A 13,914-nucleotide genomic window follows, 5' to 3' on the forward strand; every position below is an offset into this window, starting at 1 on the left:
CAGCCATATAACACCGGTTTTAAGAGGCCTCCATTGGCTGCCCATTTGCTTCCGAGCTCAATATAAGGTGTTGGTAATTACCTATAAAGCCCTAAATGGCTTGGGCCCAGGATACCTAAAGGACCGCCTCTCCTCGTACATTCCGCCTCGCACCCTCAGAACGTCTGGGCAGCAGCTACTGAAGGTGCCTGGGGCAAGGTTAGTCTCCACTTCGCGGAGGACGTTTACCACAGCTGCCCCAGCCCTTTGGAACGCGCTGCCCATAGAGCTCCGCTCGTCTACCACCCTGGCCCAATTTAGGAAGGACCTTAAAACCTTCCAACAGGCATTCCCCGAATAGATATCCTGTGGGCCTCCCTCCTCTTTCGTGGCCAAGAGGTTGGGCTATGGGGCTTTTTATTGTTGGGTATATGTTTGTGTATTATTTTTATTGAAATGTATTTAAATTGTATGTTTTATTGCTGTAAGCCGCCCTGATCGAAGGAAGGGCGGCCTATAAATAAAAATTTTATTATTATTATTATTATACAAGTTGAACTAATACGGTGACAGAATGCAGCCTTGCTTGACCCCCTTGCCAATTGGGAACCATTATGTTTCTCCATATTCTGTTCTAATCTTTTGTCCTAAATCCAGATTTTTCATTAGGACTATCAGAAGCAGTGGCACTCCCATATCTTTAAGAGCATTCTTAAAGAAATGGCACGCCCATGTCTTTAAGAACCTTTTTGTTCTTTGCTACAGTTTGTAAAGCACATGTTAGCTTTCTTCTGGAATTCCTTGGTTTGCTACATTAACCTTCATATGTTTGCAATGTAATCCCTAGTGCCTCTTCCTTTTCTGAACCCTGCCTGCAACTCTAGGATTTCTCTCTCCATGTATGACAGGAGTGTACACTGAAGAATTTTTGAGCATAATTTTGCTTGCATGGGATTAATGCTATGGTCCTATAGTTGCTTCAGTCAAAACTAAAAGAATCCAGAACTGAATTGAAACAATAGTAAAAAAAATTCAAGAATACACTTTGTCAAATGGTTCTAAGCTCGAATTAAAGATTTTAAAGTGCTCATCCTAGTAAACATGGTTTGAGTTTATCGCCAATGTTGAACTGAGGCAAAGAGAACACACCACTTAATTAACTATTTAAATCAATAAAACAGAGGGGGTGACATAGAATGACAGAGAAACCTCCCCATCATAATCAAAATCAGAATTGAAAAGACAAGGGCTGGGGGGAGGAATTTGGTAATACCCAAACTTGTGCAACAGGCGGTAGGACTGGATTTAATGGCTGCCTGCAAACTTTTCTATTCAGATAGAACTCCCACTGCTCTCATCTGTAGCATATGTCATGCTAATTACTCACTGGAAAAGAAGGGCTACGGGAATAGAAACAGGCCTCTGAGAACAGAGAATCCTTAAATGTGGCTCCTATGTATTTCAAAAATACAAAAAGCTACACATAAATATTTGAAAACCTTCACGTTAGGGGATGCTTTGCTTCAGCCTGTTTCATATGGAAAGAATCATTAGCATAAAGAGAGTCTTGCAGCTTCTATGAAAAAAATATGACTAGAGTCCTGCTATTAAAGATGGAATTTACTTCAGCATGTCAACACAAGAGCTTTAACTATCTTTTATTACAACTTCCTTATTTATTTTCCTTACGAACAATTCACAGTCCAAGATTTTGTATTAGGCTTTCCATGACCATTTTTTCCATTGGCTCCTTTTCCTCATTCTCTCCCATCTCCTTTTCCATTAGCTCCACTTAATCCTAGCATTCCATTCCAGTTTCCCCCACCAATTAGAATGTTTTTAAAAAACAAAACCTTTAAGACATCATAAAAATTCAGCAAATGGTCAGAAGAGGCTTGTAGAGAGGTGACAGCCATTTTTATATAGTGCTCTTTTTCTCACACTCTGCACAACCAACAATTACTGTCAGAAAACTAGTTTTTACTACACTAGTGCAAACTGAATAAGCTTTACTTAATTTTGCGTCACTTTATTTTACTTAATCAAGACTCCTTATGATCTACGTTGCGTTACTTATATTTTGACAAAACCTGTATCACTTTTTCATGCCAGTGAAGTATATGATTATTTACTTGATTAATTTATAATGTATAAGCAAGTATAACTGAGTTCTTCTTACCAGATTCCATAAGCATCACAAAGCCATCACTGCCATCACTGTCCACAGACAGCCTGTCTTCAAGACCACTGCCATCTAATGAGCTGGTATCAAATGAATGTTGGGAGGCAGTCCTCTTCATGGAAAATATGCGCATGCGTCCACTATTTCCTCCAGCTGGAGTCAGTGAACCTTCGTCATCCTTTGGTGCAGGCTCCCTACCAACAAGCATCATAACAGATCAAAACAAACTGTGCAAATAATCCAGATTATAATTTTAAAAGGTTTAAGTGAGGTGCAAATTCATAGGGTTTATATATCACAGGGAGTGCATGTGCATGCAAGAATTTTTATTACTCTGTCCCCAACACCTCCACTGTTTCTCTGTCAATGAAACCTAAGCCACTGTGATAAGCATATTTCCCCTCTCCCTTCAACCTTGCACATTATTCCCCCATAAATACTTAACTGGTAACAACATGCTAACCTGAAAATAAAAAATGTACCTTTCAGTAACGTTTTTTAGCCTGAATCCTATTGTTAATCCTAACTAGAGGAGACTCAATGAATCAGAAGTAACTTGGCAGTGAATCAATAATAACTTCATAAAACAGCACTTATGTAAATTTCATTGATTCAGTGGGTCTACTCTGACTAACAACAAAAATCAGACCTTGGACTACAATTCCCAGCTCTCCCCCCACCTAAACATGGCCAATGGCCACACTAGCCTGGGAGTTCTTGGAGGTAGAGTGCAAAAAAGGAATATTCCACATCTCTCTCTAGATATAAATCCTCCCCTTTTTCAGTGAATCCAGTGTCCTCTTCACTTGCTTCCCACATTGCTAAATGTACATTTTATCAATTGCTTCCCAAATTTCTGAATGCCTGTCTTATTAGGCTGTCATGATCACTTGCATCCTCATCTATAAATCTATGGTTAAAGCTGCAGTCAAATGTATCAACAAAAATGCTCTTCTATCTTCAGAGAACACCAATCTTTGAACAGATGTATGACACACATTGGACCTTTGAGTTCAACACCCAGCAAAATAAAACTTAATTTAAATGACATTTAAGCCACTTCCTATAAAGCAATATCCAAAAAATTGACTAGAAAATCAGTCTAAATAACTTGTAATAAAGAGATGACAGTAAATAATTATCACTGTTGTGTTCATCTGTGTTATAATCCTGCCATGTATATTTCTGAAAATTGCTCACTTGGTTTGGGGATGGAATAGCATTTTCTGAACAGTAGAAGCCATCTTTTCCTTGCTCAAGCTGAAAGCATCTTTTGTCATGGACATGGCTTCTTTGGTGAGGTCCATGGTCACATGCAATGCTTCCTTGGTGGCACCCTTTGTTATATGCAATGCACTAGATAACTCCATCTCCATGTTTTTCAAAGGGATCACCTCTTCTTGACCATTGAGAGATACTTGTACACCACCAAGAGGATCTACAATGGAAGATGGACTGGAAGGAACAATCTGAGGAATCTGAGAAAGGCTAGTAGACTCACTCTTTCTCTCGGTATCAAGGATTTCTTCTGCTTCGTGGGCTTCTTCTATAGGGCCTCTTTCTCCAGTTGTTTGGCTATGAAATTCTTCCTCTACCAGGGACCCATCGCTCTGGGATTTTAGCATGCCATCTTGCAAAGCATTTATACTGGTATCTGTATTCTCAATTCCACTATCCTCTAGTACTTTTGTGGGGCTGCCATTTTCCTTATCTGAGGAAGCATCTGATTTCATTTCCCTGCCTTCAGCAGCCAGTCCTTCCCTGCTATCTGAAGGGGAGAGTTCTGATTCTATTAGACTTGTAGTATCTGAGTCCATAGATCTAGGTTCCAGTGCAGAGCCTGGAGTAGGATGCATTAGCAAGGCCACCTCAGTGCTGTTGAACATGATGCCCATACAAGCGGTCATAGAATCTAGAGTAGACCCAATTATTTCCTGAGTGTCTTGAGTCAATTGTTCTTGAAAGGTCTGCAGGACTTCCTTCATCCTAAGTAGCATCAAATACTGGTAGTGATTGAGTCTCACTTTCACATGTGCACTTGAATACAGAAGGACATGGACATCAGCAGACACTTCAACATCTTCATCACTTCCTTTGCCATTAACATCACAATAGTCTTCTTCTAACACATCCTTTGCCTCTGGAGTGAGGTAGATACTTTTCAAGTCCTGCTCAGTCTTTGATCTTTGGCAGAACTGCTCCTGTCTGGAAATTACTTGATGTTTGGCGTGGTTACTAAAACTAGCAGAAGGCTTGACTTTAACTTGTGCAGCAGAAGGGAACTGCAGCATTGATGACTGAGTTTCCTCCCATCTCTTTGGGAGGCAGGCCCACACAGAGAGAGGGAATGGGTAGATAAAGTTAAGAGCTTTGCCCTTTGAGCTTTTGGTCCCCTCAAAGTCCAGGGAGATCTGTGTGAAATTAATAGACCAAAGGTCTTCAGAAGCTGAGGACCTGGCAGAGGAATGGCCAGAGTCTGTGTGTTTCTGCGCTTTGGTGTCTACTTGGTATGCATGCCGTAAGAAGAGGGTGTGAAGAAGGCTGAAATTATCCTGAAATTTAGGAAACTGGGTATAGCTGGAGTGGAAGAATTCTGAAGCAGCAAATCGACGGAACAAATTCTGGAGAGCCAAACAGCTGCAGTGAGGTGCATGCCTGGTGTTGGTAGCTGTCATTTCTGATGTGCGAATGGACAGACACTTGGGACGGTCCTGGTGATCAACTACTTTTTTCTCTACAGGGATGTTTAACTATAGGAATCACAAAGATAAAGAAGTAAAAACATTAAAAGGGACTGACATAGACAGACCACAATGCATTGTATATGAACAACTATCACTGATATCAGCTCTTTTTAGCCAAAAATACTTTATAGTACCTTGCCAACTTACTCTCACAACAACAAAGAGAGGGCTAGTTACCCACATTACTCACAGGGATTGGAGACTGATAAGTTGTGATTTACCTGACACCATAGAACAAGTTCATGGCTGTGCAGGAAACTGAGCTAATTCTTTTAAGTTCAAAGTCTTATCCAGTAAGGCAACAGCAGTTACAATAAATTAAGGGAGCCCTGGTGATTCAGTGGTTAAATGCCTATACTGCAGCCACAAAGTTGTGAATTCGATCCCAGGGGCTCCAAGGTCCACCCAGCCTTCTATTCTTTCATAGGTTGGTAAAATGAGTACCCAGCTTGTTGGGGGCAATTAGCTTACACATTGTAAACCGCTTAGGGAGTGCTACGTTCACTGATAAGCAGTATATAAATGTACTTGCTATTGCTATTATGGGAAATGCACTAGTGCTTGGTAAAATAATTTCACTGTAGTTTTTAAAAGACTACACAAACTGATACTCAAAACTCCACAAATTTGTTTTTTATAATTAAGGGGCTATATTGTCAGCAAAGAGTCAGGAGAAGCTGGCTTTCATAGAATCCTGCTTATATTTATCTTATTGGGCTTTGAAAATTTCACACTGATGGCAATGCAATGATAGCAGAACTGACGATCCCAATGACCGTTTAATATAAAAATGAAATCATTGCTTTGAATCAGAGGTGCAAAAAATGAAGCCTTGAAACAGACTTCTGCAACCCCCCATGAGCACCCAGCCCCTCCCCCCATTATTAAATAACATTTTTGACAATTTGCCTTCTCCACCCTCAGTTCCCCCTAAACAGAACTGGGAGAGACATGCCATCACTTCTGGCACACTGCTGTTATGTCAGGCATGGCTAGGCGGGGGAAACTTTGGCCTCCACCTCTTTCCCACAGTTGCCCACACCTAGTCTAAATCCAATTGTTAGTCCCAACTAAGGCAGAAATGTTGAACCAAAATAAAAGTAATTAGTGAAAGATACAAATACATATTTTTGTGGAGATCTTTCTATAGACTCCAGGTAACATATCTGAAAGTATCCCTTTGTTTTGCCTGAACAGCACATTTCTGACAGTGGGATGATACAAATAAAGTCTTTAGCCATTGATAATATAATATATTACAATACAGCTATATATTCTTTTTCCTTCTTAAACTAAGAGCATTTATGACATATTGCAATCCAGCACCAAAGAAAGATGTCACATGTCATGTGGAGAAGGGGCAAAAGCAAAATGTCAATTTTAGAGAAGCCAGACATTGTCTTCCCCTGCTTCCCCATATTTCAAGAGTTTCTTCTTGCCTTGTTAGAAGAGCATAAAAGAAAACAAAAATACCTTTAGCATGAAGCCATCTAGTCTGACATCAATATGCTCATCTTTCTTGCCAGAATTCTCCAGCTTGTATATAGCTTTGAAATGTTGTAGGCTGCGATAGAGATCAAGGCAGAACAAGTTCACCCAAAGCATGCTCCCTGTGTCCAGGGTGAAAATCAAACCATGCAGTTGCAGGTACAGGTTTGGGCACGGGACTGGAAAAAGGGGGAAAAGGTACAGGTTAGCATTCCACTGGTTTGGACCACATAAGGTAAACAGGGGGAGATGTGGTGCCTTGGCCAGAGCTACATCTTTCTAACAACCATATACCATCTAGGCTCAGTTTTGTACCTCCAATAGCAATCTACAATAAAATATCTTAGATGGATTTTGTAATTGCTATTACCCTACCATTCTTGTCAAATTTACATACATAAATTAGACGCTGGACAACCCCATGGATATTGTTCATTTTTATTACTCTTTATAAATAATTTGACTTTCTTTAAGATAGGCATTTTACTGACTTTCAACAACTTCCCAGAAAAACATTGATCAAGGATGCAAAGGAGTACTGTAACATCTTTGAGACTGAGAGAACGAAATTGGTAGCATAAGGTTTCGTAGATTTCAGTCTACTTTGCATACTGATCTTGATTAACATGGCTATGTCTTTGAATTGATCAAAGGCAGAGAACACATGGCCTTCCTAATGTTGTTGGACTGAAATTCTTATCTTCTTTTTGGCCAGAACCAATGGGAACTGCACTTCAACGATAGCTGGAAGGCCCCTTGTTCCCTATTGTTCCTGCAGAGTGAAAATCTATCATATATTGCATAAACTACTATTCTGTTTGGTTTCACAGCACACTTTTTAGCCCATAAATTATAAGGGAAAAATCTCTATTCCCTTTAGCTTTAATGCTATAGTCCTTCAATTCAGCTTGAAGAAACAGGGTCCAGGGGGAAAAACTATGCAGATAGTGGGAACCATTGAGAATTTCAGCATCCCCTGAGTTTTAGAAAACAAATCTGTGTCACAGCTGCAAGGAAATAAAAACTACAGGCATACTTCAGTTAAGAATGCCTCTGACAAAGAATCTTCTTTCTGCCAAGTCTTTTTATGTTAGTCTTGCCCCTTCTTTTGCTCCCTATCTTCCATCTAGCTGAAAGCTTTTTACCCTCTGTGGCACTGGAAGGATGGCGAAAGAAGACTGGTTAAATAGAGCCTTTCAGTAGCAGGTTGCAGTACACAATGCGATAGTGCTTGAGTTGGGAAAGGATGTGATTCTTCTCTCAGTAAACAACCAGTGTCTTCAGAATCCTTTACTGAGCATGCATGAATGGCAAAATGCTGGTGAAAGCCCTGTCTCTCTCATTAGTTACTCCCCTATACACAGTTTTAAAAAAACTGAGCTATATGTTTGGCCAACAAGGTGAAAATCACAAAAAAAAGTGGAGGCTAGTGAAAGAAAAAGTCAGCCTTAGATGCTTTTTGAAAGAAACTTATAAGTGGTCTCTATAAGGTTTAAATTTTTTTTGTCTACTTATGCAAGGTTTACCTGACCTGATTGTTTCATTTCACATGCACATATTGCTAGTTTTGAATAAAAAGCCTGCTGAAACATGTTGAAATGCTTCTTATCACTATACTTTCTATGCTATTCTGCATCTGGTACCAAATTTTCCATTAAAGAAATAATACCTAGAAACAAATCTACTTCATTAACTGAGATATACCTGCATTTTCTTCTACCAACACAGGGGTGAAAGTTTAGCCCCCACCAAGATTAAATGTCTCAGTACATGTCTGTTCTTCCCCTCATAAAAATGGCTGGAATTATTTCTGTTGGGAAAAAACTGCATTGCACTTGGAAACAATGTAATAGTGGGAGTACATCTCTCCACACCCTGTCTCTGGGTGATCTATCAATCACAAAGCCTATGGAAGAGGGAGTGTTTCTCCTGAAGGCACGTCAAGGGTTGCAAAATATTCTAGTATTCATTTAAATCTAAAATATGCATGCACATGCAACTGGAAGCTGGGTAAAAAGAGAAGTGAAGAGAAAGAGGTAATGAAGAACCAATGCTTTATCCTTTGTTCTCCAGGTAGAATATTGCTTCTGGAGTGGAACGGGCAATGGTAATTCCTCATCGCACTCTTGCAGCTTCAAAGCAGGTAAAAAAGGAGGATTTGCAAGATTAGAAAGGCAGTCAAATTCCTCATGTCTCGCTCCAACCATGGTAGGGTCTTCAAGGATAAATAGAAGGGTGAGGAAGGGGGTATTGGTAATGAGGAGAGGAATCAGTGTGGGTAAAGAAAGAGTGGGATACAAGCAGAATCAAACCTTTCTGTCCCTCTGGCCACCTATTTGTCAACAAACATTTCTTACTACCAAGGACGTTTTGAATGCAATCATCTCAACAATTTTAAAGGAGTTAAAACTCCACAACTCCCAGTGAATTTCAGAAAGCACAGATTCCAGAAAAGACAAAATATTATATAGGATATCGTCCAGAGATTTCTGTCAGGCACTAAAGAAAATAAAGTGATAGGCTTAGTTCAATGCACAGCATACAAAAAAAATGGGTCCTGGATTGCCAGGGGGATTTACATCATCTTTGGGAAAGTGTAAGAAAGTGCTGCTCACATGCATTTTCTGAATCTAATCTGTTTTGGGACAGCAGACCATTAACACTTCATTTTTACTTCACTCTTGCCTATATAAAAAGGCAGTGTCATTTTCAATCAACAATTCTTCTCATGGATCAGAGCAGTTTGGTAAGTGATGTGATAAAGAAAAAGAGAGGCTGTACTAGCAAGACTCATCTGCTCACTCCAGGCCATCTAAGGGCAAATTTCAAATTCACAGAAAGATACAGTATGAACCACTTCAAATTGCAAGGAGAGAGAGAGAGAGAATATCTTGGAAGCATTGTTAGTAATAAAATAAAAATAAATAAAATTTTTATTTTTATACCGCCCTTCCATAGATCAGGGCGGTTGACAGCAAAATATCAAACAACATATACATCAGGGTTAAAAACAATTACACACAAACAGAATAAAACCCCCGTTAGCCAGTCCTCTTTGCCACAGAAGAGGAAGGGAGGCCCACTGGACTTTAATCGGGGAATGCAAGCTGAAATAGAAAGGTTTTTAGGTCCTTTCTAAATTGGGCCAGGGAGGTGGCCGAGCGGAGCTCTGTGGGCAGCGTGTTCCAAAGGGCCGGGGTGGCGATGGAAAATGTCTTCCTCGCGGTGGAGGTCAACCTAGCCCCTGGCACCTTAAGTAGTTGCTGCCCAGATATTCTGAGGGTGCGGGACGGAATGTACCATGTTACTTTTTCAGGTAACAAGCAACTAATGACTCAGATGCTTAATTCTATTGTTCATCCCAACTAAAGTAAATCCTCTAAAAACAATGGGTCATCCCAGGTGATTAGAATCCCAACTCTAGTTGGGATTATCTATGGCACTCTGACCATTGTTTTCAAAAACAGATTTTAACAGATTTTTTTCCGCAGTGCAACAAATAACATTTATTCTAGACTCCTAAATAGTTGCTTTGGGATATATTTGTATTTTTAAGTGTATGTCTAAGAAACAACATTAAAGGGCAACTAAAATGTGTTATTCTTCAAACCAAATTTAGGGACCATTCAGACAACCTTTTACCCCTGTTCAGAAACCAGATTAAAAGTGGGAAGTTTATATTGGCGCCGGTTCTTTTACACTCGAATTTGAGCTTTGCACACCTGTTCAGGGGCAAATCCCCCTTGGCGCGGGTCTTTTGAAAGAGGAGTTTTTCCTGTATCTTTTGAGAAAAATCGGGTGCCGGCAAATGTGAACTTGGCCCCGGTCATGATCGGGTCAAGTTCAGGGGAGGGATTAGGTCAGAGAGAGGTCAGAGGGCAAAACATTCCTCCCCTCTCGCAGGCAGCTTTCTCTCTCTCTCTCTCTCTCTCTTTTGTATTTTTATTCTTGACAGAGTATGCGGATGCTTTTTTTACAGGTTGCTACATATTGATAGAATGTGTCTGCTTGTGCTACATTTCCCTTTCGTTTGCTTGCTGCTGGCACGGCACCTCACTTTGCAAGTGGCATGTTTTAAAATTAATTTTTGTGTGTGTAATATGCGAATGTTACAAGGCGAATGTTACAAATGTTTCCCTTTCAATTTGGCAAACAATGTGTGAATGCTTTTGCTACATATGTGTATGTAATGGCATGGGGTTGCAATTGAAGAGAAAGCAAAGGATGCAGAGATGGCATTCTAAGGTGAGGTATTATTATAATATTATTGTGACAGATTATGCAAATGCTTTTTCTACAGGTTGATACATATTGGTAGAATCTGTCTGCTTGTGCTACATTTCCCTTTCGTTTGCTTGCTGCCGGCACGGTACCTCACTTTGCAAGTGGCATTTTTTTAAAATTATTTTTGTGTGTGTGTGACAAAATATGTGAATGTGTTTCCTTTTAAATTTGGCAAGTTATGTGTGAATGCTTTTGCTACATATGTAAGGGATTCTGAGGTGGCAATCGGAGGGAAAGAAAAAGGGGATGCAGAGGTGGCATTCTGAGGTGAGGTATTATTATTATTATTATTGTGATGGATTATGTGCATGCTTTGGGTTGGAAGGGAAGGGAAGAGGATGGCATGGGGGGGAGGCAAGGGCTTTGGAGGTGGCATTGGGCTTGAAGGGAAGGGAAGAGGTTGAAAGAGGAGGAAATGCTGGGCTGGAAGCTAAGGGGAAGCTAGAGGCTAGCATTCAGAGGGAAGGCTGTGGAAACCCATGACTTTGGGGGAGTCACACTCTCTCAGCCTCAGGGGAAAGGCAATGGCAAATCTCTTCAGAACCAATCTTGCCAAGAAAACCCCAGGATAGGATCGTTTTAGGGTTGCCATAATCTGTAATGACCCAAATACACACAACATACACACATACCTGGAGGTTTTTTAATTTGACAAGTTGACAAAAATATGTGAACACTGCTGTCAGGTTTGTTTTTTTTTAAAGGAGGGGGGAAAGCATCCATTTGGTTGGTCGATGGCTGTAGGATATGTCACCTTTGACTAAAGCAGAAGTGAATTTGATTGATAACAAAGGAGGCTCCATTTTAAAGCAGTACTGCAAATGTGAAATTCAGAGGGGCAAATTGCCCCGATCAAGGTAAAGGGTAGTGGGCACTTCTTCCCGAGCAGATTCGATATGGGAGCAACCAGATCTGCCCAGTTCTATCCAGGGCAAATGAGTGAGTGGAAATGGGGCTTTAATGAGTTATTTTAACAACAACATGGAACAATGGACTATGTGCAAGTTTGTATCTCCAGGCCACCTGCTAATTTATGACAACCCCATGAATTACATAGGGTTTTCTTAGGCAAGGAATACTCAGAGATGGTTTTGCCAGTTCCTTCTTCTAATATATAACCTACAGTCCCCTATCCAAGTACTAACTGGGTCTGACCCTGCTTAACTTCCAAGATCAGAACAGCCCTGGTACCTTTAGCGAATGGACTAGTTCCTTTAAAATAATGCTCCAAACTCTGAAAGAGAGTTGGGGGGTGGGGGGACAGCTGTGGAGAACTAATTTTTCACAGGCCCATAACAGATGTAGAATGGTTACCTGGAAATTCTGGATTATCTGGGAGGTAGTACTCAGTAAACTCTATATGAATGGCTGAGGTTTGGTCAGGAATATTCAGGGACTTCCTCCTACATGAAAGCAGCGTTGAAGGCTTCTTACTATGCTGTCCAGCAGTGGAAACCTGAAAAACATTGTTGACATATACACTCAAGAGTAAGAAACATGATTGTTTAAAGACAGAAAACTGATCCTGCTTGGGTTTATGGTACTGGTGCACTACTCAGTGTAGGATTTTGAAAACAAAGAGTTCTAAAGCAGGAAGCATTGAACAGTCCCAAAAATCTAATTATGGCTACAACATTACTACAATCCAAATAATACTCTCTTGCTTTCTCATAAGTCATTTCTCTATTTTGAGGGTTGATGGGGCCAAATTGGAATATATAATAACAAAAGCAACAGCCATCAAGAGGCCTACTTTAAGCCATAAACATGTGTGCTAAACTCAAATTTAAATCTGTATGGAAAACAAAACTTGTATTGTGTTTTTAAAAAGCACAAATACAAGAGCTGGCATTTATGCTCTGTATTTCATGGCAGAAAGAATAGGAAAATAATAATATGGCAGCAGGTAACTATAAGCAACAAGGCACAGAGAGTTGCCTCTTATAAAACCTCAGGTTTTTGCAAACGCAACTGGATGTAATGGAATTTACAGAGAATTACAGTGGAAATAGGATTTGGGCCATAAGAAATCTTTAGGTGATAGTTTACAGTTTTTATACTTTACCTGATGAATGTCCAAATCATCTACTCGGAGAACCAGACAGCTGGATCGAAGTCTGTTCCATGCAGGACGCTGGAGTCCAAAAAGGGTAGGAGGTGGTGTACTAGCCATGGGTATCCCCTTCTCTGGGGAACTTTTTTGAGAACTAGATGGAGTATCTTAAAGGTATTTTCAATAATCAGAACAGGAAAATATCAACTTTTCAGCGATTAAAACACTCAAAACGTTACAAAATGGCAGCACTCTTATTTTTTTCTTATACACACAATTCTGTATTGATATGCAACAACAGATTCAAAATGAATTGTAGTACTTTTTGTTCTTGGACACCCTGCCCCTTGCTGAAGAAACATTGGTACTGTGTGTGAAAACACTATGGCAGGAGGTCACAAATTATGTCTGAAAACAGACGGCCCTAAAGGCGCAGCTCTGCACCACCCAGATTGAGGCCGTGGCAACCACACGACGCAGCCTCAATCCAGTGTTTTTCAAGCCCCAAAAGAAGAGGCAAAATGCAGTTCCTTTTTGGGGCAGAAAAAAGCCATCCTTGCCATCGCCATCGCAGCTCTTCTGCATTTCTTTGCCACAGCGTGTGTAAATGCTGTGCCATAGAAATGTTGTCATGCTGTCTGCCGTCTGGTCGGGCAGGAGACATGGTGCCACTCTGGGGGCGGAGTTGGGCCGGGGGAGGCGGGCGCCATGCCCCCACTCCACCTCAATGCTGCTGTTTCTTGCTGGTCTGTACAGCCCCTATGGCTGGCCTTACTCTGCAGCTGCTACCAACCCAGTCTTGCCATGCCACAAGAATGGGAACGGAAGAAAACATTATAAAATCTACAATACAAAGATGAGGCAGAAAGTTTGCAGGATAACAACAGCAGTTTGCCACTAGAATTCTCCACCTCACACTGTCACTTATATTGCCTCTTATTAGGCTGACCCTATGATTAATTTCTTATTAGTTCTACTTGATAGTCACACAGGGAAGCAGGAAGAGATGCTATTGATATGTCTGACCTCAGAAATGGATTTATGGAGCCATAATTCATCTTTCTCTTCCCTGTACAATTGCAGAAAGTTAACAGTACAATTTGGTAGGTTCAAATTGTTACACCAGTCTCCAAGGCATAGGTATAGTTCCGATGTCCAAATTCAAAAAGGATCAGAACCATTTC

The 13,914-nt window shown here is 40.6% G+C and overlaps 1 protein-coding gene across 2 annotated transcripts in view; it reads right to left on the bottom strand.

The window, feature by feature from the left end:
- Nucleotides 1–13,914, bottom strand: part of BLTP3A (bridge-like lipid transfer protein family member 3A) — a 75,754-nt gene that overhangs the window by 21,476 nt on the left and 40,364 nt on the right. For both annotated transcript variants that reach the window (XM_089514689.1, XM_089514688.1), the window contains 5 exons: nt 12,743–12,897; nt 11,992–12,133; nt 6,379–6,572; nt 3,362–4,911; nt 2,159–2,355 (listed from right to left, as the gene is read on the bottom strand). In XM_089514689.1, the coding sequence (XP_089370815.1) occupies nt 2,159–2,355; nt 3,362–4,911; nt 6,379–6,572; nt 11,992–12,133; nt 12,743–12,897 (2,238 nt within the window). The remainder of the gene's footprint in view (nt 1–2,158; nt 2,356–3,361; nt 4,912–6,378; nt 6,573–11,991; nt 12,134–12,742; nt 12,898–13,914) is intronic.

This window comes from Sceloporus occidentalis, unplaced genomic scaffold, assembly GCF_023333645.1.
Source record: "Sceloporus occidentalis isolate IW3139 unplaced genomic scaffold, rSceOcc1.0.p SCAF_3, whole genome shotgun sequence".
NCBI lineage: Eukaryota > Metazoa > Chordata > Lepidosauria > Squamata > Phrynosomatidae > Sceloporus > Sceloporus occidentalis.